The sequence below is a fragment of the Gadus macrocephalus genome, chromosome 2, assembly GCF_031168955.1.
Source record: "Gadus macrocephalus chromosome 2, ASM3116895v1".
NCBI lineage: Eukaryota > Metazoa > Chordata > Actinopteri > Gadiformes > Gadidae > Gadus > Gadus macrocephalus.
Window position 1 is genome coordinate 19,182,992 of NC_082383.1, and position 25,110 is coordinate 19,208,101.

The 25,110-nt window shown below is 49.0% G+C and overlaps 3 protein-coding genes across 3 annotated transcripts in view; 1 reads left to right on the top strand and 2 right to left on the bottom strand.

Annotated features, from left to right (window-relative positions):
• Positions 1-180: 180 nt before the first annotated feature.
• Positions 181-5,100, bottom strand: ankrd54 (ankyrin repeat domain 54). The gene is made up of 9 exons (XM_060044406.1): positions 4,920-5,100; positions 4,353-4,846; positions 3,863-3,910; positions 3,648-3,746; positions 3,184-3,255; positions 2,911-2,958; positions 2,480-2,604; positions 2,033-2,140; positions 181-1,033 (listed from the first exon to the last, which is right to left on the bottom strand). The coding sequence occupies exons 2-9, from the start codon at positions 4,771-4,773 to the stop codon at positions 959-961; spliced, it is 996 nt and encodes a 331-aa protein (XP_059900389.1). The 5' UTR covers positions 4,774-4,846; positions 4,920-5,100; the 3' UTR covers positions 181-958.
• Positions 5,101-5,240: 140 nt separating this feature from the next.
• Positions 5,241-12,522, bottom strand: foxred2 (FAD-dependent oxidoreductase domain containing 2). The gene is made up of 10 exons (XM_060044397.1): positions 12,359-12,522; positions 11,605-11,825; positions 10,803-11,108; positions 10,281-10,532; positions 9,189-9,581; positions 8,460-8,626; positions 7,827-7,992; positions 7,068-7,294; positions 6,198-6,368; positions 5,241-5,957 (listed from the first exon to the last, which is right to left on the bottom strand). The coding sequence occupies exons 2-10, from the start codon at positions 11,820-11,822 to the stop codon at positions 5,728-5,730; spliced, it is 2,130 nt and encodes a 709-aa protein (XP_059900380.1). The 5' UTR covers positions 11,823-11,825; positions 12,359-12,522; the 3' UTR covers positions 5,241-5,727.
• A 5,259-nt stretch (positions 12,523-17,781) lies between these two features.
• The window catches only part of LOC132469817 (alpha-1,6-mannosylglycoprotein 6-beta-N-acetylglucosaminyltransferase B), a 43,371-nt gene continuing 36,042 nt past the window's right edge, over positions 17,782-25,110 (top strand). The window contains exons 1-2 of the mRNA XM_060067896.1: positions 17,782-18,496; positions 19,868-19,950. Of these exons, the coding sequence (XP_059923879.1) occupies positions 18,470-18,496; positions 19,868-19,950 (110 nt within the window). The 5' untranslated portion in view covers positions 17,782-18,469. The remainder of the gene's footprint in view (positions 18,497-19,867; positions 19,951-25,110) is intronic.

Below are 25,110 nucleotides of genomic sequence, written 5' to 3' on the forward strand. Positions count from 1 at the left end.
AGGAGTGGGTTGTGACGACGACAGGCGGTAGGGGGCGCAAAATGTCACTATTCTGAAAACATTTATTTATAATATTATTTATTATAGTTTTAGGGGAGCGAAATAATTATTTAAATGGTTGTCAATTGTATAATATGTAAATAAAATACATTTAGAAGGTATCGAAAAGTACAACAAAGTGTGAACAAGTTCAAACTTTATTTATGTTCAAATTGTGCGGGCACATATAGAGGAAGTTCAGTATTTCTCCATACAAAGGTTATCCAAAGTTTTTATTGAACTGAAGCCAATATACAAACAGTTAAACAAGTAGTTTACACAACACACTTAATGTACCATGCAAGGGCATTAAACAAGGCGTTATATGGAATATCCTCGAATAAAACCATCAACAATACTTCAACGGAATTATCTTGAGTTAAGACATCAGAATATTGTGGGTTTTTTCCTTCACTGTTCGTATATATGTCATGAGCTTGATGCTCAAATGTTGCTTTATAAATAATACACCATGACTTATAACCCTACTACAAATTTCGTAAAATCGTTTTCTTTGAATTCATGGTTAGAAATACAGAACAAATAAAAATCAACACTGTCATGAAAGCATAATGTGAAAATTGATTGTACGTCATTACGAGCGATAAACCACTTACTTACAAACAGTTATGACATAACAAAGCATCTTCAAATCCATCCATGGCATGTTATAAATTACGAACGGAAGGTAGATTGTTAACATTAACAGTCATTCAATCTTCATCCAAAAAAACATTGGTAAAATAAAATAAAACTTCCTCCAAAGAACAACTGACTGTACTCTCTCACACACACACACACACACACACACACACACACACACACACACACACACACACACACACACACACACACACACACACACACACACACACACACACACACACACACACACACACACACACACACACACACGTCTCTACCTATCTCCCAGGTCTTGTTTCTGTAGACTGAGAGAGGTGAAGCTGGCCAACAGGTCGGTCACCTCGTCCACCTGGAAGACAACACAAACAGACAGCACAGACAGATTTATTAATAAGACATTTATTTATCCAGGTAGGCCCAAGAGGCAGCCGTCATCCTCTGTATGACAGGCCCATGCAGAAGAGAGACTAGCACGTATTTCCTCTATCGGCAACTGGGTTATTTGTGGTAGAGACTAGCATGTAAGGGGAGGCTCTACCAGGCCAGCCCAGGCCAGCAGCAAGGCAGGTTGACTCTACCTCTCAACCTAGCCCTGGAGCTGACGGCCCCCCCTTATCAGGGGCCGAGGTGGGGTCCACCGGAAGAAAGGTGTTTTCTTTCTCACAATACAAAGCCCAGACGTCTTATCTTTGTTTGGTTAGGATCATGCATTATGCATTTTCCAAGATCCTGGTTCACAATTATATTTATCAACAGACTGGTGTGGCAAGATAAGGATTGTTATGCAAAAATCTAAAACAACTGCGACACTTCGTAGAGGGCAAAACTACTCCTTGTAGTAATAGTAGTAGTAGTAGTAGTAGTGGTAGTATAATAAGTAAGTGAGACCTGATGTTTGGGGTGTGTGTGTTAAAAGCTGATGAGATAATAACAGTCTTAGTAATAGCAGTTGTAATATTACAAGTATAGCGGCAACCCAGTGAACTGTGGTTTGGGTGTGTGTGTGTGCGCGTGCGTGCGTGCGTGTGTGTGTGTGTGTCATTCTAACAGATAAACAGATTGTATAGTAACCTGTTGTTTGGTCCATGTGTTAACAGATCAACAGGTTATCAGTTGATCAGTGTGTGTTTGTTTACAGCTGACTATATAATAAAAGCAGAAGTAGTACTAATAGTTGAGGTGGTATTGTGTGTGTCAAATGCTGAAAGATAGTTATCTGTTGTTCGGAACCGGTGTGTGTTTCATGCTGACTAGATGGAAAAAGAAGAAGTTGTAGTATAGTGTGTTAACAGCTGAGTGATAGTAACCTGTGGTTTAGTGTGTGTGTACGTGTGTGTGTGTGGTCAACCTGTTGTTTGGTGCGTGTGTGCTGGAGGCAGGACGAGATGTGGTCCAGTCTCTCGCGGGCGTCGCTGTGACCCATCAGGTTCAGGTACTCCCTCAACATCTGGATGATCTGAGAGGGAGGGAGGCCAGGAGGGAGGGAGAGGGGGAGAGGGGGAGGGAGAGGGAGAGGGAGAGGGAAAGGGAGAGACACAGACGGACAGACAGAGAGTTAGCCAGGCAACAGAATCAAACGCACCCGTCGCCATCGCTGTCCACTGTCTGATATCAGCCCTAATGTGAAATATCAGTAGATGATGTAAATACGGTGTACAACATGGGGTTCAACATGTAATACATCATATTTGGGCCCAATGCAGCCGTGTTTGTATGCAAAGAACAACATCATTTGGTGACGTCATGGAACAAAGATTTATTTGTTGGAAGGATGTTGAGCAGAGGGCGGTGGTACCTGAGTGACCTCCCCTCTGAGCGTGTCGATGCTGCGGGAGTCTCCGTCCTGCAGGATGTTGAGCTTGGAGCGCGCCAGGTGGAGGGGGGTCCGCCCAGCGCGGTCCAGGGCGTCCACACGTGCGCCTGGGAGAGGGGGGGGGGGAGGCAGGAGAGAGAGAGGGAGAGAGAGAGAGAGAGAGAGAGAGAGAAACAGAGACACAGAGGGAGAGCGAGGGAGAGAGTGAAACAGAGAAAAGGACGGTGCGAGAAAGAGAGAGTGGGAGTGACATAGGGAGAGAAAGAGAGCGAGGGATTGAGTCAACTCTCAAAAGGTGTTGCTAGCATGAAGAAATTGTTTTATATGAAGCAGTTCTTTGTTGATACGAAATAGTACTCATTTACTTTGTTACTACTACGTAAGTCTTTGAAGAAGTATTTTATTGACCTCACCTCCTCTCAGTAGCGTGGTGATTACAGGCACATGATTCGTACAGGCGGCTGGAAAATACACACATTTACAATGTTTATAATAAATGACGTCAATGACATCACACGCACCTACATTATACATTGGAATGTCGGTTACTGATGATAAAAAGTTACAGATAGCAGTAGATACATAATTATGAAAACACAATAGTATGACCACATATTATTTTATATTGATGGACGTCTTTCTTTCTGCGTGTCTGTCTGTGTGTCTGTGTGTGTGTCTGCTCTCACCCAGGTGGAGGGGGGTGTTACCCAGTCCGTCCCTCTGGTTGGGGTCTGCTCCGTGGCTCAGGAGCAGCTTCACTGCACCCGGGGAAAACACAAAGAGGTCACGGTCGGAGAGGGCCATACATGTCCGTTGCCTTGCCCCCGTCTCCATCCCTGAGCAGGAGGCCCTGACCCCTACCTGCTCTTTAATGTCCACTCACTGGACTCTGTCGCTGTACACTGCTTGCATGTTGAAACCTTCTAAATTACTTAAGAGAGTGGTTGCGCTACTTCTGTAGCACAATACCATCAACAATTCAGGTGTGCCGAGGATTCTCTGTGGGGCAGAGTCGAGACCCACCCACATCTGGATCGCAAACCATCTTTGGTCGTGATCCATAACAACCCCTCTCCTACGACCAGGGGGTATAGCTCCACCGTGGAGCTACATGCTACCAACCCACGCCTCGCCCCACCTGACCACCTACCGATGCTCTCGTTGCCGTTGCAGGAGGAGAAGTGGAGCGCGGTCCTCCCCTTGTCGTCTGCAGCGCACGGGTCGATGTCCTCGAGCAGGAGGTTACGCACTGGAGCAACACAACATGAGACACAACACACAACAACAACGGTACAACACACTATTAGTATAAGATGATTTTTTTATTTGGCTCCTTTATGTTTCTTCAATGCTTGCCGTACATACCCGTATCTATATCGTTGCCGTTGGCTGCTTCTCGGAGTCTCTTCATAGCTGGAATAACGAGAAATTAAACTAAAAGTCAGGATGAACAGCACTATTGACAAGACAGAAATTAGGTTGAAGGTGCTAGACAGTAGTACTATGATAGTAGTACTGTCCAACACCCTCACTGACAATAACAATATAATAATGGCACATAATGGCAATGGTAATTAACTACTAGAGACTACAGGTCTGATTTGTTACAGTGAATAATAACTAGAGACTACCAGACTGCATTGTGACAGTGATTCACTTCTAGAGACTACCAGACTGCATGGTGACAGTGAATCACTACTAGAGACTACCAGACTGCATGGTGACAGTCATAATAACTAGAGACTACCAGACTGCATGGTGACAGTGAATCACTACCAGAGACTACCAGACTGCATGGTGACAGTGAATCACTACTAGAGACTACCAGACTGCATGTTGACAGTGAATCACTGACCGTATAAATCCCTCCCAATGGGGCTGAGGTTCCTGGAGGCTCGGCCGAGTCGCCGGGCTCTGCCCCCGGTCACCTTCCCCAGCTTATTGCTGGCGACCCCTGACCCGGGGTCGGTCCTCCCCGGCTCCCATAGCAGGTGCAGGTACCGGAGCTCGGACTGTGCCGCCGGTCCGGTTCGACCCAACACCATGTTGTTCCCCCCGGAGATCCCACCCAGGCAGAACCCAGTGGTCGTGGTGGAAGTGGTGGTGGTGGTTGTCGTGGTCCCCCCGGCCATCATCATCCCCGTCTCCGCGCCTCTCCTCCGCTCCTCCTCCCCGTCGAGCGGAGGGGCTTCCCCGGGCTCCACCATGTACTCGCCCTCGCTGCTCGACCGATCGTGGTCCGACGCCGTGCTGGCTATCGGGCTCCATCCGTCCATGGCGACGGTGGGAGCCTTCGGAGGCTGGCTCTGGGTTGTTCAGGGGTCAGGCTCGCTGCATGGGTCCGCTGGTCTGGAAGAACCAGAAAGTAAATACAATGCTCATTGTCAACAGTCAACTTTAAAGCTGGCGTTTGCCGTTTTACCTCACGATTGAAGAAGAGGATTTATCCCCAGCGTTTTAGGAGTCTCGTATACTGCAGTTCATTCACTATTTATAAAGATTTAGTCTCAGAATGACCCAAAATGTCCCTAATTCGGGGTTTCCCGTACTGTCGAGTAAACGTAGTAAAAACCACGCCCATTGTGCTGCCGTAAAGGAGCCAGCTAGTAGCCAATCAGACTCCGTGTTCTTTATTTGTTCTTGGCCAATAGCATCGACTCAGCCGAGGACCCAATCAGAGACTCACATTGGAAGGCGGGCGTGGACCTTTTCTGTCACACACACAGACACAGGCACAAACACATTTAAAGCGGTAGTATACAATCTCGTTTTAATGTGTTTTTTACATGTCATCTTAACACAAAGTATAAAAATAAACAGTGAATAATGCATAACAGGATTTCATATAATGTAAACGTTCACCTTGATGTAAAAACGTACCCTTACCTTCCATCTCATTAAAAAAACATTTTATTTTTACTACATAGTCATTAGCAGATGCTTCCATCCAAAGCTAGTTACAGTGAATTTATTTGAGAAACATTTCATCGAGGAGCAGGTACAAGTAGGCCGCGGACATTGGGGTTCGAACCCAGGACCCTTGGGCTGGGAGCGGAACACCTCTACTACTAACCATACTCCTAGTTTTCCCCTCCAGTGGTATATCAACCATGTCTTTTTGGTTTGTCAAGTGGAAGGTCTGGTTGTGAATGAGGTAATGAGCGAGGGAGGGGCCCCAGACTTCAGGCCGTTAGCTTAGCGGTTAGCGTATTAGCGATTAGCGTAGCCAGTCAGAGCTCCAGCTTGGAGCCCAGTGAGACCGAGGTTCCCGCGGGGCTCAGGTAGCTCGGGAGCGAGGGGCCGGCCTCAGACGAGTCGGAGTCGTGCCCCGAGGGCGGGGCCTCGTCCCTGGGGGGCCGCCACGCCCGGGCCTCTCCGGCCACGCCCTGCCGCTCCAGGTACCCCCGCTGGCAGAACGGCGGGGGCCTCCGATGGGTCAGGGACAGGAGGAAACAGGTCTCTGGGGGAAGGGGGGAACAGGAAGTGAGGTCACACTCACAAAGAACAGGAAGTGATGTCACACTCTTAGTGAATGTACATCTAGAACTAATCTATAACTAAAAGGGCCCTCAGCTGGTCATTGACTGGTGTGTTACCTTTTGAAGGGCTAGAAACAAATTGGTTCTGCCTGTGGGGGCCCTCAGACACTGATTGTTGCTATCTGTAGGGCTCCTCAGGTAGACAGCACCAGGTGTGTTACCTGCGTAGAAGGCCCTGAGGTCCGTCCGGAGGCAGTGCTCCAGGAAGCGTCGCAGCGGCTGACCATGTGACACGGGGCCATCCCACTCCGTCAGGAAGTCCTCGATCATGTGATGCACCGCCTTGGGCCGCGGCAACGGCCAACCGGCGGGCCGGCGCCGCATGTCGCGCTCTGAGGACCAATAGGAGAAGGCGGTTAGAGGCCGACGGCTGTGTGTGGACCAATAAGGATCCCAGAGGACATGGCCTGGCCAGGGAGTTCTGTATGAAGTTAGTTGTTTGAACGGAGACTCTGAGCTCTCCCCCCTCCCTTCTCCGTAGTGAACCAAACCAGGGATATAAACAACTATGTCAATGTTTAACGTTACAAATTTGGTTTTGTTTCACCGCATTTGTGCTCAGTCCCTAATTTGGATGAATTCAAGGATTTCCTGCAGCTTTGTTTGAATATCTTAAACCCAGAACAAGAAAGACGTGTTGGTATAACAGTACAAGCACACATTCATATCCTGTTTTGCATGGAAATACGAGACTGTTTAGAAGTAAGATAAGGTCTACTTTTATTACCCCAGGTCGGACATTTGTAAAAGGGAAAGGTGCACTCTGAGTGGCACCTCATGCAGTCTTTAAAGCATAACATTGGTCTGAGTAATTGCTCCACTAAAACAGACCAATGCGATACATAAACGTGATATATTGCTGTTGTTTACATGGCCGGCAATGCTAATGCAGCTAAATGCTAATCTGCAGAATCTGTACAAGGATGTTATTTTCTGTAAGGGATATGTTGTGGAGGCCAGGAGAGAGGTTTACGACGGTTCCTCCCGGACGGTAGCTGAGCTGCGTGTGTGTGTGTGTCCGGACCACCCACCGGTGGGCAGGCGGTCGTAGTAGTACAGCACGGGGTGCAGGAAGTTGGACCTCCAGGCCTGGGTCCACTCGGACTCGGAGCGGCCGGGGCCCAGGGAGTCGGAGCGGTTCAGCCCGTACTGCATCACCAGCACCAGGAGCCCGCCCTGGGGGACGGGGTGCCCCGCCAGGGAGGGCAGCTGGGGCAGCGCCTGGACCGGGAACTCCTCCAGGTACTCACACTGGGAGCTGCGGTGGGGGGAGGAGCCGTTAGTACTGGGAACAGAGTGATCAGATATTATCACGGCTGAGCTTTTACCGGCAGAAAACATTTTTGGGAGAAAAATAAATAACATGAACGTAAAAAATGTATGTGTTCTATTTTCCCAACATTAAAAGGGTGCAAAAATGTACAATTTAGTGGGAGACCTGGGCTTGGGCCTAATGCAACGGTTGGCTGATTCCTCCCAACAAAAGAAGGAAAAAGCCAGGGGAGGGTCAGAGCATGTAGAGGTGGACCCCGTTCAAAAATATTCCTCCTGAAACTGACAATTATTTTGCTGATTCTGAATAAGCTTTATTTTTCACGGATTCTCCTTGTTTTCAGATTTCAAGTTTCAACCACTTTCTTGATTTTCTTTCAGAATTTCAACTTTCACAACCTTTTTTAGTTTTGATTTTAGACATTTTCAGGGGTACCCCCTGCAGCACTCCAGAGTACCCCCAGCGGTAGGCGTACCCCCCTTTGAGAACCAGTGCTCTAGAAGACAAACATTTGTACCCCTTGAGCAGGACCACGTCGCCCAGGACCCCGAACATCTGGTAGGGCCCCGACGCCTCGTTGACCCGCCTCAGGATCCAGGAGTGCAGCTGGGTGACGGACAGGGGCGTCGACGGCCACCGGTTGCCATGGTAGCGCTGCTCCAGCACACGATGGACGGCTCGCACTGCGGGGGGGGGGGAATATGACCATAGAAAATAAGATCACATATGTTTGAGGATGGCCTTGGACGCCCACCTGGTTATCTGAAGCCTCGGACCCCCGGACCCTCACCTGTGTATCTGAAGCCTTGGACCCCCGGACCCTCACCTGTGTATCTGAAGCCTTGGACCCCCGGACCCTCACCTGTGTATCTGAAGCCTTGGACCCCCGGACCCTCACCTGTGTATCTGAAGCCTTGGACCCCCGGACCCTCACCTGTGTATCTGAAGCCTTGGACCCCCGGACCCTCACCTGTGTATCTGAAGCCTTGGACCCCCGGACCCTCACCTGTGTATCTGAAGCCTTGGACCCCCGGACCCTCACCTGTGTATCTGAAGCCTTGGACCCCCGGACCCTCACCTGTGTATCTGAAGCCTTGGACCCCCGGACCCTCACCTGTGTATCTGAAGCCTTGGACCCCCAGACCCTCACCTGTGTATCTGAAGCCGTGGATGAAGCCCCCGGCGGAGGAGCGGTAGTCCCGGGAGTGGGCGGCGGTCCCCAGGATGAACAGCCCTGGGGTGCCCCGCCCCTCGTACCAGGGACTCACGGCTGGCAGGCGACCCCGGGCGACCTCACTGTTGGGGGGTCGGGCCGAGCTGGGGGGGGGGCAGGATGGAGGTCAGAAAGCTCTGGAACTAGGGTCAGATTCAGGACGGGGGACAGACTACAGCCAGGTGGAGATCGAGATTCTTTGCGTCCTCGATACTTTTATATCATCAGGGCAACTTAAAAATGTATGATCAGAAGAAAGGCTCTGTCCAACGTGGGGGCGCTTTAGTGCGTTCACTTATAGTCAATCTGCACCCACTATGTTCGGTTCTGTTTTTTCACAGTACCTTGAAAAAGAATGGCAGCCAAGAGCCAAACCTGACCCAAAACACAACGTTGAACCACATCAAACCTCAAAACGCACCAGAACATCCGAACATTGGATCGCAATATCGACAGAATCGCAATATTGACCGAATCGCAATACTTATTAGATCGGCACTTACTAATCTTTGTAATATTGTATCGTAAGCTCCCTGTTGATTCCTCTTTGCTAGTTCACATAGAAGGAACATAATAATACCTTAATGTAATATACTAAAGAGTGTGTAATATATATAATATTGTATATTGAAGTTAAAAAGTGTGTACTGAACATGCGCCTCCTACCCGTCGAAGATGGAGAAGTTGAAGGTGAAGCCAAGGCAGGTGATGACGCGGTCGTACGGCTGCCGCAGGGAGAAGTTGTCATAGTGATACGCCGGCAGGTTGGCGGCGGCGACGCGCGACCCGTTCCTAACGTCCTGGTTGTCAAGGAGATCGGCCAGCGTCAGGTACAGCCGCCCTCCTCCCCCCTTCCTCCCCTCCCCCCTCCCCTCCCCCTCCGTCTCCCGGGGCCCCGCCCCCCCTGCCCGGCGGCCCCTCCTGCGCGGCGGCGGCGTGGAGGGGTGCGGGCCCTGGTCGTCGTGGCGACGGACGATGGCGATGTCCTCCAGGCCGCCCTCCACCAGCCCGTCCAGGGACTTGAGCTGGTAGGTGTCCAGGAGCTCGTTGTTCACCGCCCTGAGGACACCATGACGTCATTCAGCTGCAGGGTACAGTGCACTCTGTTCTACTGCAGTCTAATCAAATGTAATATATTAGAATCTAGCCTCATCTAATCTAGTCTAATCTATGATGTTGTATATTATAATGTAACCTCATCTAATCTAGTCTAATCTATGATGTTAAATATTATAATGTAGCCTCATCTAATCTAGTCTAATCTATGATGTTATATATTATAATGTAGCCTCATCTAATCTAGTCTAATCTATGATGTTATACATTAGCATTTAGCCTCATCTAATCTAGTCTAATCTATTATGTTAAATGTTATAATTTAGACTAATTTAATCTCGTCTAATCTAATCAAATTTATTATAATCCAATCAATGTAATCTAGTCAAACCCAATCGAATCCATTCTAATCTAGTCTAAGAGGGCGCTGCTATGACCTAGAGCTGCCACTCGTGTCAGTTTCAAGTTTACTTCCTGCTGTTTCCTATATACTGTACATATACTATAGATATATATTATTTTGTACTATTGGGAAAACCTGTCTTTGCATCTGGCGCTAAACTCCAGAATGATTACAGTTGTACTGCACTGTCATTGCACAACAACAACAATTAAAATCGTAGCACTTTTGTAATTTTTTATAAATCTCCTACTTCTCTGTCCTCTCTCGCACCAGATGAGGTACGCTCCTATCAGCCGTACCGGAGGTCTCCTACGTAGTGCGTCTGCCAGGCCAGGCGCACCGGGCTGGGGCTGTACAGGTGCACCCGGCTGGCCCGGCCCAGGATGCTCTGGGCCGTCTCGAAGGCCGAGTTCCCCTTCCCCAGGATCAGCACCGCCTGGTCCACGAAGTCCTCGGGGTCCACCGACACCGCCTCGTAGCCCTCCGTCAGGTCCCGGCCCGGGAACTCCACCTTCTGGGGGTCCCACAGCCCCGTGGAGACCAGGAGCACCCTGCCGGGGGGAGAGAGAGGGAGAGAGGGGGAGGGAAAGGGGAGAGACAAGGGAGCAGGGGCGAGAGGAAGAGAGGGGGGGGGGGGGAGGAAGAGAGAAGGAGGGAGAGGGAGAGACAGGGGGGAGAGTAGAGACAGGGGAAAGGAAGAGAGGGAGGCAGAGAGAAGGGGGAGAGGGAGAGGCGGGGGAGAGGAAGATAGGGAGATAAAGAGATCATCTTCATGCCCCCCCCCCCCCCCGGTATAAGGTAAACCCAGGGGCCTCTGCTACCTGCAGCTGTACTCCGTCCCCTTCCGGTCCGTCAGCATGTACCTCCGGCCCGAGGGGGTCTGGACGGCCCGGACCCTCCCCACGTCCACGCCGTAGCGCACCTCCAGCCCCAGCTCCTCGGCGAACAGGGACAGGTAGCGCGGGTAGGCGTCGGCCGGCGGGTACAGGTCGCGGCTGATTCGCTGGAACAGCAGGTCAGGCCTGTCACTCAGCAGGGAGTTCCAGTCGTGGCGCAGGTTGAACTCCCGGTTCCGCCTCCCGGTGTAGATCTTGTTGATGCTGATCAGCTTCCGGTGTCTTGGGTAGCTGAGCAACAAAAAGAGCATCAGGAACAGTATTATAGTAGGAACAGCATTAGGAACAGCATTATAGTAGAAGAGCATCAGGAGCAGTATTATAGTAGAAGAGCATCAGGAACAGTATTATAGTAGAAGAGCATCAAAACAGAATTATAGTAACAAAGCATCAGGAACAGTATTATAGTGGAAGAGCAGCAGGAACAGTATTATACAGGAACACCATGAGAGGAACAGTATTATAGTAGGAACAGTATTATATATTTATATTAGAATAGCCTTAGGTAGAGTAGTATAGTAGAAATGGCATTCCGGACAGAATAACAGTAGTAATAGTAGTAGCAGTAGTAGTAATAGTATCAGTATCAGTAGGCCTATAATACCAACACTACCGGCTCGAATGTAAGGAATACCTTACGAGGTTAAGAAGTTCATCAAAACCCAAACAGTACAAGACAGTATAACAAGTATCATCAGGTCATGGAGGGATGCCCACAGACACCTACATGTTGAAGAAACTCCCAGGGCCCGAGTTCCGCTCTAGGATGACGTAGTTCCTGTTGGCTTTGGCGAGGAAATGTCCCGCCTGCATCCCGGCGGGGCCCGCCCCCAGCACGCAGTAGTCATATCGATCAGGCTGATCGATCACAGCCCGGACCAGGCCGATTGCCGCAGACAGGAGGAGGACGAGGAAGAGGAGGAGGGCGGCCGGGAAGCGATCCATAACCTGTGTCACAGTTCAGTCTTAAAACTTATCCCAGTCGTTATTTAACTTTAATAATGACTTTATGAAATCAGACCCCCATCGGAATGGGGTCCTGTTCTAGGAGCAGAATTATAAGAGTTGATCGTTTGTATTCAATGCGGTTGTGAGATCAATGATTCCACGAATATATGTCCATACTAATCCGAGGGGTGCGAACATAATGTGCATACTAAATCTGAGTCAGGTTTAACTGTTGGATGAGGTTTTAGTTAAAAATTGCCAGGCTACGTGAAAGACATGTAGAGACGATACAAACGCCCAAACGAGAAGGGTAAAGTGGGCAACTGAGACTATGGGTGGATGAAAAGATATGAACGTGGCTTTAAGTTATGTTTATGAATAGTGAACAGTATAGGAGCATCGGCCGGAGGCTGCGGTGTCTTGTCTCTGAACCAGATGTGATCATAAAATATGGGCACAGACATGAACTTTAAACCCCCTCCTGACGCATTATCCCACGGTTTATAGGACATGGGCACAGACATGCGCCATACCTTTACTTTCGACCTCCTTCCTGACGCACTATCCCGTCGGAAGACGTCTGGCGGCAGTCGACATCGGGCTGTAGGAGATCTGCCAGCAAGGCTACATGTTGAGTATGTTGGATTTCATAACATGATGTGCTCGGTACCCCCCCAGCGCTATGAACCACGCAGCTCCCCCAGGTCCAAGAGACCACCCTGTTCATGCCCACACTATATGAACCGCGCAGGTTCCCCGGGTCCTAGAGGACACCCTGTTGAAATTGGCAATTATGTATTTTTATTAGTTGGTCAAATATAAGGTTGTGTTTTTAAGGTGGAGATGTTCTGGTAGGGTTATATATTTCTTTGGGAGTTAGGACTTTTGGATTTTCTGAAGTCAGAATTATGACTTTAAAATCAGAATGAAAAGAGTTCAGACTTTTAAAGTCAGAATTCTGAGCATGAAGTCAGAATTATGTGAATAAATTAAGAATATAGTCTGAATTCTGTGAATAAAGTCTGAATTCTGTGAATAAAGTCTGAATAATGTCTGAATTCTGTGATTAAAGTCAGAATTCTGACTTTCATCTCAGAATTCTGATTTAAAACTAAGAACAAAAAATAAATTCACATGTGGCCCTAATCCCCTTCCATGCTATACTATAGCCCACAAGAACACAGTAGAATAACAGTGTTACTCTTAACGTAGGATGCATGTGTGTGGTGAGGTTATCACTTGCTTCTATCGATGCATATAAAGTTGTGTTTTTAGGTGCTGATTTTCTGGAGATACACACGTGTTTCTGGTTTCTAGGGTTCGGTAGAGGATTGCTTATCCACTGCTGGGATTATAAACATGTGTTCAACATAATGTTCCTTTCACTCCAGCTGTAGTCTCCCATACTAGTGATTCAACACTAGGGGGCAGTATTGTAAATCAATAAAACGGACAATTCAGTCCCTCCAGGATTTCGCGGGCCTTTTTTAAGATTGTTGCGGCCTAAAATGCCTGATGTTTCGTGAGCTTTTCAAAAAAGTTGCTGTAAAAGTTGCGAATGTTGCGATTTTCCTGATGTTAAATATTAAGTTATTACTGCAATTTCCCCCAGTAATTTGTTAAATATTAAGTTATTACTGAAAAAAACATTAATTAAAAGAACAAAAACACTGAGAAATTGTCCTATAAATAATTGATTTTTGATTCTTTCCAAGCTGGTAATTGACTTGGATGCAACAGCATCCAAGTCAGTGATCTGCCTCGTCGTCTGACGTCCTGCCTGCAGTTCTGCAGTTCTGTAGTTATGTTTCGAGGTGGTGAAATGCTTATCAATGTAAGATTTATGCTTATGTTCTACCACAATGTTGCATGCAGTGCAAAATAACTTTCCGCCGCTTTCATGTAGAATACCAAGATACTGCTCTTCACGATCTTTCACAGTTACTTTGGTCGCCAAGTGTGAAACGTTGGACGCGCACATGCTGCATGAATGCTTGAATCGCTTGAACGTAGTAAACATGGAAGTAAGGTAGTTTGACAACGTCAGTTCTAGACGACGCCACTGATTGGTCAAATTTGCAGGAAAGTTGCGGTGGTTTGTTAAAATTGTGACACAGCCCTGAATTCGCGGTGATTGGTTCATGTTGCGTTGAAGTTGCAAATCGCAACATCGCAAAATCCTGGAGGGTCTGACAATTTGATAGTTCTAATTATTGAGGTAAATGAGAGTTGCGTAGTTGAATGAAACTCAGAGCATTCCTTGTCAAAAGATGTGAGGACATATTCTGGGAGGCTCTACTCTAATGGTTATCGTGTGTCTTTGTTTTTCTTTCAAAAACTTATTCAAACAGAAATCGGAAAGCTTTCAATAGAGAATGACCTTGATCTAAGCATTTATATGTGGTTTATTATTCTTAAAAGCAACTGAAGCATAATTACATTTCAGGTTAAAAGCCTACTGAAAGCTTTTTTTAAACGTAGCTTTGAATGCAGACGTTTCGGTATTTTGAGGGACAAAATATGGATTTGATGCTCTTCTACTCGTGAAAAGTAAAGTTCCAAGGTAAAGTCACAAGAATGTAATGTGCCAACATATTGAATAACCTTGGAATGACTCGACATTTTGACACCTTCCAAATCAGCCAAGAGAACAACACAAACACGGCTGAATAAACATTGACACACACACACACACTCTCACTCTCACTCTCACACACACACACACACACACACACACACACACACACACACACACACACGCATACACCGAAGATTTGTCCAGCATCCAATTTGATTGGTGCTGGGACTTGAAAGGTTGGCGCATTCCTTTGTGTGATACAGACGTTTTGTTCCAGTTTCCAGGAATCTATGGAGTTAGGAGCATTATAGGTTGAAGAATGCAATCAGCTCTCTCTTATGGTGGATATTCAGGAGCATTGGTACGACACAAACACACTGCAAAGACTCATACACAAACACACTGAACAGACTCATGCACAAACACACTGAACAGACTCATGCACAAACACACTGAACAGACTCATACACAAACACACTGAACAGACTCATACACAAACACACTGAACAGGCCAATACACACACAAACACACGCACGCACACATGCATGCACGCACACACACACTTGCAGTCATGCACTAACACAAAGGTATGTACACACACACAGCCATTAATGCACACATGGCATGCACACACAAACAGACGCACACACACGCACACACACTGCATTTCATGCACACACACAGAGGCATGCACACACAACCCTGGACACACACAGACACACACACACACTTCACTGCATGATAGCTCTGCTAGCTTCCTCAAACCGTACATCTTCTAACACCCCCGCTCAGAGAGATACAAACAAGCACACACTCACACACACACACACACACACACACACACACACACACACACACACACACACACACACACACACACACACACACATTAACACAGGTACTAATAGACACACATTGACACACAAACACACACCCACCAAACACACCACACACTGCATGATACCTTTGCTTGTTCTTTAAAACTGTACATCCAGCGCCTCCGCTCTTCCGGTTATTTATTTATTTCCCGGTAAACAACACAACAAACTCTTTTCTTCCGTCTTCTGTTAACAGGCCCTGGAGGAGCTCTGGGGCCCTCAGAGGGGCCCTGGGCCTGGTCTTCTAGAACATCTATTCTGCAGAAAGGTGTCTCTCTGTCTTCTGTTAAAGACGCACCTACAAAGCCGTGGGCCCCCAGAAGGGCTGTGGGGCTCTAGGAGAGTATGTGGGGCCACAAGAGGGGCTGCGGGGCCTCAGAGGGTCTCTGGGGCCCTAAGAGGGTCTGTGGGGCCTCTGTGGGCCCTCAGAAGGGCTGTGGGGCTCTAGAAGAGTCTGTGGGGCAATAAGAGGGGCTGTGGGGCCTCAGAGGGTCTCTGGGGCCCTAAGAGGGTCTGTGGGGCCTCTGTGGGCCCTCAGAAGGGCTGTGGGGCTCTTGGAGAGTCTGTGGGGCTATACGAGGGGCTGCGGGGCCTCAGAGCGTCTCTGGGCCCTAAGAGGGTCTGTGGGGTCTCTGTGGGCTCTCAGAAGGGCTGCGGGGCCTCAGAGGGTCTGTGGGGCCCTAAGAGGGTCTGTGGGGCCTCTGTAGGCCCTCAGAGGGTCTCTGGGGCCCTAATGGCGCATTTCCACTGCAGGGTGCGGAACGGATCGGATCGCAAAGGTGCGGGTCGGATCGCGTTTCCACCGCCAAAAGTGGGCGTGACCCGGACTTTGCCGTACCCGTTCCGACCCCATTCTAGGGACTCCTCCGTTGCGGTACCCAAAACGAGACCAGACGCCTGAAAGGGTACCCTGGAATTCTAGCTACACCCCCCCTCCGTTGATTGGTCGACAGAATCGTCACTTCCGGGTGACGCGGGGATAAAAACAAACAAACAGTAGCCTCGAGGTATTATTCTTTACAATTAACATGTCGCGTAAAAAGCTTGCTTGGGCGAACAAGGAGGTGGAGACGTTCGTCTGCATTCTTGCGGAGGAAGACGTTGTTTACGATGTTTACGTAGCTGCCGCGGCGATTGACATCCGGCCTACCACCAAGGGTACTGTCGGCAGTGGAAACGCGACCTCGGAACTGAGCTGGGCTATACTGCCCCCTCCCTACCGCCCCTTTGAGATCCGATCCGTTCCGCACCCTGCAGTGGAAACGCGGCATAAGAGGGTCTGTGGGCCCTCAGAGGGTCTCTGGGGCCCTAAGAGGGTCTGTGGGCCCTAAGAGGGGCTGTGGGGCCTCTCTGGGCCCTCAGCGGGTCTCTGGGGCCCTCAGTGCGTCTGTGGGCCCTTAGAGGGGCTGTGGGGCCTCAGATGGGCTGTGGGGCCCTTGGAGGGTCTCTGGGCCCTAAGAGGGGATTTGGGGCCCTCAGATGGTGGTTGCCCGTAGCGACGGGGGCGTTAGGTGAAGGTGGGGCCCAGGTGTAAAGGGCCGACATCAGGTAACACGGAGGGAACAGCAGATGCACACCTTAACAGGTGACAGATGGGCAGACAGGCAGACAGACATACAGGCAGACAGTCAGGCAGACAGTCAGACAGACAGGTAGGCAGGTAGGTATATATAGACAGAGAGACAGGCAGATGAGTAGATAGACAGACAGACCATAAGGCAGAAATGCAGCTAAACAGACAGACAGACAGACGGACCAAAAGCCAGACATAAAGACGGACTGACAGGTAGGATGCAGAGATTGAATCAAACCTCTCAGTCGTTTCATTATCATCCTGCTCCTCTCTATAGTTCAAAACTTCAAACTAAATATCAACACATGGGGCCCTGATTGATTGACACACACTCAGGCCAGCACTCATGAATCCCGTTGCTGTATTAAATGCATACATCACTCTAGATCGATTGTGTAAGCTTCTCAACTTATGTTACAGTCCACGGTCTATATTTTCTGAATGAGTGGTTGTCAGGTTTGTCATCCTCCCTCCTGTTCCCGCGCAGCCTTTCCCGCGCTGCTCTCCATGGTGCTGAAGATGAACAAATACTAACGCTTTCTTATTTAACACCGAAATATAGCTCTTGCACTTTACTTTTCGATTTAATGATTTTTTCATCACCGATCAAACATCCTTTTTGGAATAAGTCGACTTTGAGTAACAGTGTAAGTCGAGTCAACATTCAAAGCACTAAATGTGCTGTTAATGTGGCTCACATTGCCAACGCAGACTGTCCGATATTATGAACGCTGCCCATTCATTCGTAGCAGCTCTCTTCCGAGTTTAATCACTACCACAGATCAAAACCAAAACGGCGCTATCTCACACTGGCCAAAAAATCGCCAATTTACGCCTCTAGATTTTAATGAGCAGTAAACGACTTTAATGTTTTTTTTTTTAAGGCGTCATTAGGTGGCGCTGTGAGTGTGTGAGTGTTCTGGTCCAGGGCTGGTCTCAGATAAGCATAGAGAGATGAACGCGGAGAGCTGCTCAGTCCATGCCCGCGGTGGAGACGCGCGGGGTCCTCCTCTGAGAAGCGCACGTTGCCATGCTTCATGCTTCACTTCTCCTTGAAGGAGGAGGGGATGGCTCTGGTCGTCTGTGAAACGCCCCGATATCTCCTGACTCCACGACAAGCGTAAAGGGGAGAACGTTCACTCTTTCAGCAGTTGTTAGACTTTACTACTCGGACCAAAAATCGGTGGATTGCTGCCGTGCTGGTTTCGTGATTCCCGCGCACCTATCGCCGAGGATTATCGCGACTGTGCGTCAAAGTTTCCGCTGATGTTTTGGTCGTTTTGTCACGAGACATTAAGTTTGCCTGTGATTGTTCCGGAAGTTACAGCTCGTGCTTTGCCAGGGATTTGCATCGATACGTGGCGAAGTGTAAAGTTGCACTGCGCGTCTTGCTGACAGCGGGGGGTCGCGATACAGCGTGAGACCACCACGATACAGCAGTGAGACCACCCCGACACAGCGTGAGACAACCACAATATAGCCGTGCAAACACAACGATACAGCTTGTGAGCACCACGATACAGCGCGAGAACGCCACTATGTCGCAGCGTCCCGGCGTTTCCTCCGCTTGCAGAACATGACCGCAGCGGTCAGCGACCTATCCAACATGCTGAGATGTCTCGTTACACTGAAGCCGTTCAGGTGAGTGCACGCGAAGTTACACTCAGTGGTGGCGGTCATAGCCGATCTGTGGACAAGTTGAAAGTCATATTTAGACCCTCTCTAACGTTCTGTTTTCTGTGTCGCTGTTTTCAAAAAGAATGCGCCCTTATGCGTTTCAGTGAGTCGCACTGTAGTCTACTCTCTACTCTGTGAAAGGAAGTTTGGTGCGCGCGCACGCGCGTGCGTATATGTGTGTATGTCTGTGTGTGTTACTGTGAGTTGCTGTGTTTGGTTAGGTGTGCGGGTGGGTTGGTTAGTGTATGTTCTTTTGTGTGTAGGTGTGTGGGCGGGTGTGTGTATGTCCATGTGTTTGTGTGTGTATGTGTTGGTGTGCGCGTGTGTGTGTGGGTGTGGGTGTGTGCGTGTGTGGTGTGGGTTTGTGGGTGGGTGTATGTCCGTTTGTGCATGTGTGCACTCAACAAAATAGAGAAATAAGTCAGAGCAGACAGAGAGAGAGAGAGAGAGAGGGAGAGAAGACAGAGAGAGAGAGAGAGAGAGAGAGAGAGAGAGAGAGAGAGAGAGAGAGAGAGAGAGAGAGAGAGAGAGAGAGAGAGAGAGATAGAAAAGGTGTGTACCAAAGAACAACTGGACTCATATGCACCTTTTCCCCTAAATAATGGATGTCTCTCGATCCCAAATGTCCGCAGTCTACCTGAAGGCATCTGGAGCAAGAAATTTGCCGTTCCTTCAGGGTCTGGCTCTGAATTCCCTGTCAATCGCCTCAGAAGAAAGCGTACCATAGCATAAAACTTGGCCATAGAAATACCTTTTAAGTCAAACCCCCGTACTGTGAAATGCTTGCGGCTGCACACACACAGAGCTTTGAACAAAGCCCTCTCCAGACGGGAGAATGCAGCACTGCTATATAATAGTGTGGAAGTCCTTTTCTATGCGAAGGACCTCACTGGTACAATGGCTGTGTGTGTGTTTCCTGTGACAAGGCTCTGTGTAGCAGAGACACAGTCTTTATGGTCATTCCTTGTCTGTTACCATGTGGCTCCTTGGCTAGCACACATCAGAGGTTATTAACTAACCCAAGATGGGAAATCTGTCAAAGCATAAGTACAGGACAGTAATAATATATGATATAATCTCTAATGATAAAAGCACAAAATCACACACGACCAAAGACACACGACCAAAGACACTGACATACAATCCGCCCCACACAAACACAGACGCACACGCACACGCACGCGCACGCGCACGCACACACACACACACACACACACACACACACACACACACACACACACACACACACACACACACACACACACACACACACACACACACACACACCCGGACACCTTGTCTCCTGTGCTGATCCCCCTGCTGTGCTCCCTCCAGGATCTTCGTGGTGGGCCTGGGCTTCTTCAGCCTCTGCTTCCTGATGACCTCCCGGGGCCCCCCCTTCACCGCCCGGTCCGAAGGTAAGCCCCCCCCCCCCCCCCCCCCCAGAGCCAGAGTTCAGGACACCTTGAGAGGACCAGGGCCCCAGAGAGCCAGAGTTCAGCACACCTTGAGAGGACCAGGGCCCCAGAGAGCCAGAGTTCAGCACACCTTGAGGGCCCAGGGCCCCAGAGGGCCAGAGTTCAGCACACCTTGAGGGCCCAGGGCCCCAGAGGTCCAGAGTTCAGTACACCTTGAGAGGACCAGGGCCCCAGAGAGCCAGAGTTCAGTACACCTTGAGAGGACCAGGGCCCCAGAGGTCCAGAGTTTAGTACACCTTGAGGGCCCAGGGCCCCAGAGGTCCAGAGTTCAGCACACCTTGAGAGGACCAGGGCCCCAGAGAGCCAGAGTTCAGTACACCTTGAGAGGACCAGGGCCCCAGAGGTCCAGAGTTCAGTACACCTTGAGGGCCCAGGGCCCCAGAGGTCCAGAGTTCAGTACACCTTGAGAGGACCAGGGCCCCAGAGAGCCAGAGTTCAGCACACCTTGAGGGCCCAGGGCCCCAGAGAGCCAGAGTTCAGTACACCTTGAGAGGACCAGGGCCCCAGAGGTCCAGAGTTCAGTACACCTTGAGAGGACCAGGGCCCCAGAGAGCCAGAGTTCAGTACACCTTGAGAGGACCAGGGCCCCAGAGGTCCAGAGTTCAGTACACCTTGAGAGGACCAGGGCCCCAGAGAGCCAGAGTTCAGTACACCTTGAGAGGACCAGGGCCCCAGAGAGCCAGAGTTCAGTACACCTTGAGAGGACCAGGGCCCCAGAGAGCCAGAGTTCAGTACACCTTGAGAGGACCAGGGCCCCAGAGGTCCAGAGTTCAGTACACCTTGAGAGGACCAGGGCCCCAGAGGTCCAGAGTTCAGTACACCTTGAGAGGACCAGGGCCCCAGAGGTCCAGAGTTCAGTACACCTTGAGAGGACCAGGGCCCCAGAGGCCCAGAGTTCAGGACACTTCGAGGGCTCCGGGGCCCGGCCCTCTCACAGCTCCTGGCCCTCAGGGTGTCCGCGTCGTTAATAAGGTGTCTAGGTTCCAACGGAGAGCTCTGTGGGGCGTCGCTGATGCAGGAGGCCCCTGATCGCCCCCCCACTGTGAGACGTCCCTGGCGCCGCAGAGATCAGAGGGTTCCACTGCTAGCACCCCTGGGGGGCCGTGTGTGTAAACGGAAATGCTTTGACCTAAACTCGTCCATCTTTGATCCATCCAAACCGTACAGGGATCCATCTTTGACCCGTCAGATCCTTACCGATGATGTCACTAGTCCAACTGTTCCACCAGTTTAAACTAAATGGGGGTTGCAGACTCCCTTGATTTGGAACAGATGAAGGTTCCCCTTTCAGGAAGTCCATAGTTCAACATGGCTGCTTGGTCCGTGTGGTTGAAAAAGACAGAAAAAAATACACAAAGGCGACACCAACCAAACCACATTTAAAGAAGGCCAGCACTTTGTTCATCATATATAAGTACAGGACAGTAATAATATATGATATAATGTCTAATGATAAAAGCACAAAATCACACACAAACAAAGACACTGACATACAATCCGCCCCACACAAACACACACACACACACACACACACACACACACACACACACACACACACACACACACACACACACACACACACACACACACCCACCCAGCCACACACCTACACACACACACCTACATAGCGACACCAACCAAACCACATTTAAACAAGGCCAGCACCTTGTTCATTATATCCACCAGCAGGGGTTTGGGGTTGGAGCAGGAGTTGGGATTCGTGTGCTTTAATCTCGACTGCATGGCGGGGTCAATATTGTCTATGTTAGCACGCTAGCGAGGGTCTCTCCACCTCCGGCGTCAAGCCATGTTTAATCTCGTCGACCAATCAGCTCAGAGGAAACTGGGCCTCAATCACTATGAATACATTATATTAACAAATCAAGTTCTGCCAATTCCCTTAAAGGCAGCCGCAGCCCTATTGACGTTATATTAATAAATCACGTTTCAGCCATTCCCTTCACATTATATTAACAAATGATCTCACGGATGTTCTCGTGAAATAATCTTAGCATTCACGTTGCATAGGCCAATCATGTGCCAACGATTCCCTTCAAGGCAAAAACATTTACATTATGTGCAAAGTGTCTAATTTACATAATGTGACTTAAAACACAAATTCATGGTGGGGCGAAAATGTCGGAGATGATGCGTCAGGATGCAAACGCCATGAGCTCCTGAGCTCTACAACGCCATGAGCTCCTGAGCTCTACAACGCCATGAGCTCCTGAGCTCTACAACGCCATGAGCTCCTGAGCTCTGCAACGCCATGAGCTCCTGAGCTCTACAACGCCATGAGCTCCTGAGCTCTGCAACGCCATGAGCTCCTGAGCTCTGCAACGCCATGAGCTCCTGAGCTCTGCAACGCCATGAGCTCCTGAGCTCTGCAACGCCATGAGCTCCTGAGCTCTGCAACGCCATGAGCTCCTGAGCTCTGCAACGCCATGAGCTCCTGAGCTCTGCAGCAAAACAGAAGAAAAACCTATTCGAAGATATTTAATTGGAATTTTCCTTCACAAAAAGCATAATCATACCTGCACCATACCATTAACGCACATCCAAACTCCTGGATTCCATCCAGAAGGATCCCCCCCCCCCCCCGCCCCCCCCCGGGAGGGAAAAAGCCCCTCCCCCCCTCCCCGGAATACAGAGACCTGGTACCCTCAACTAGACAGGCAGAGAAGCGGGAGGTATGCTAATGAAGTTTGGGTGCGAACTCTCAGTGTCAAATTAATCCGAACAGGGACATTTTACATCTGCCCAGAGACAGACCAGGACCTTCCCTCAACCCAGAGACATATCCTTCTGTGTGCCACCGAAACCTCATCATCAGAATCCCCAGACTTCATGAGGACAGCTCCTCTAAACTAGAGGAGGAAATTCCACTACGTCCCCACTATCTGGGTCGTGGACGTATTCTGATCTGTGGAGACCTCAATCACAGGGCTGGACTGGAGCCTGACAGCCTCAGGGCATAGGGGGATAAACCACGAGAGGCGGGGGCCATCCCCTTCAGGAAGGTTCCCCTCAGATATAACTGTGACAAAACTACAAATAAGCATGGACTACAACTCCCACAGCTGTGTGATTCAACCAAGGGACACCGTCAACGGTAGGGCTGCACGATATGGGGACATCCCGATTTTTTTTGGGTGAATGGCGATACACGATATATGTCTCAATATTTTCTATAGAGTGGGTTATAATTTTTTTTGTAAGTCAAAAGCCACATGTGAGATGTTGCAAGCACTTTTATCAAAACACAGGTCAGGACTGCAACATTTATCAACATGTGATTTTGTATCGTTATTTTGTAGCAAAATGGAACACTTTGAAGGTTACACAAATAGCTGCCAGTTAAAACATTGGTTGTGCCATTAAGGAACTCTGGCTGGCACATGGCACATGTGCCAAGTGCCTGAATGTTAAATTGAATGAACATGTTTAAAAAAAAAAAGGGAACAGTTTTTCATTTTCAAATAATTTCGATTAGGTAAGTTGTACCTTGGGTCCATTGTTTGAAGCAACTTTTTGAATCCATCCTGGGCTACCGTTGCGACCGGGACCATGTCTTTTGCGATGTGGTAGGCCACCGCTTTAGTGATGTATCGCCACTATGTGGTTTTCCTGTCATATGGCTCACCACGAGTGAAGGAGACTTGCAAAAGACATTGGTTCGGGGCAGAAGAAGCTTTCGCGGCCGGAGATGCAGCAGCACAGCCACAGAGTTTTACGGATTCATCATACTGCACTTTGTGCCGCTGCTGTAAATGGTGGCACAGAAGTGTCGTGCTCCCACTTTTAGCCGCAACGGTTTTGCTACACTCTCTACAGATGACCTGCAGCTCATCTGTTTTTTCAAACCCAAAACATTTTCATATTATGGAGCCGTTGTTTCTCTTATAAACAATTTCGTCTCCCGCCGCCGTCTCGTTTTCTTTACCGGTATCCTCCATGCTTGTTGTGTTGTGAACTTGTGAGGGGGCGGCGGGGGCAGGAATGAGGCGTCTTTGCGCACGTTCGGAAGGACAGAGTGGGAGGGGTCGCGCTCGCGCTCACATAGTCTCCAAGGCAAACACAGATGCTTGAGGCGAAAACGGACAATTTTAACATATATATCGATGTAAACGATATTGTCAAATATTTTATCCCCTTGGAAATTATATCGATATATCTTACATAGCCGATATATCCTGCAGCCCTAGTCAACGGTAGATCTTGCGGAAACCCCTGTGGAAGATACACCTACAGCTCAAATCTTGGCAGTTGTACGGTAGATTATTGATCACAGACCTTAGCCTTGTGTCTATAATAGCGTTCACACCCTACTTACACAGAGCAACACAAAACCAAAGATGCGTAAAAAGCACACTGCTATCCTGCTAGATTGCGGGATAGCAGTGTGGAAACATTTACACCTAAAGCAATAACACAATGAGTCACATCTGAGGCAATAGTTACTTGGGCAGCAGAGGGAGCCAATGGGAGGAGAGAGCCAATCCAACACATTTCACCTCTCAGCCTTGCAATCAAGCCTGAAGGTTTCAAACTGACTAAGAACACTAGCAACGCTAAATGGTTGGGCGATGAATCCCAAAACACTAGAATTTGTTTGGAGACCTGTCTGATGAAAACATAGAGACACAGACCACCCGATTATCCGACTCCATTATTATGAGACCTTAGCACAGTACAGAAACATGATAAGGGGAAAGAGAGAGCAGCATGTTGAGAACCAGATAAATCCAGAGGAGATATATATACAGTATCTATAGATTCACACCATATCTGGTCTGAACAAACAAAACAGGAAGATCTCCTAAATAGAGATGCGTTGGTAAACCACTTCGCTAATCTACTGGCCCCATGGACCAAACACATATAAACGATACGTTACAAACACTAGAGTCAGTAATTAAAGATAAGGGAACCAAATAGACTCTCCAATCATTTTCAGATAATCAGGCCAAATAAAATCCTCCAAACTCCAAGACCGGTTGTGTAGGGGAAGAACCTACGACTTCATCAAGCCCATGACCACACACAACTAAATGGGCTGTAAAGATAGTAAGGACAACCAGATACCTGGTTTCCTCAAAG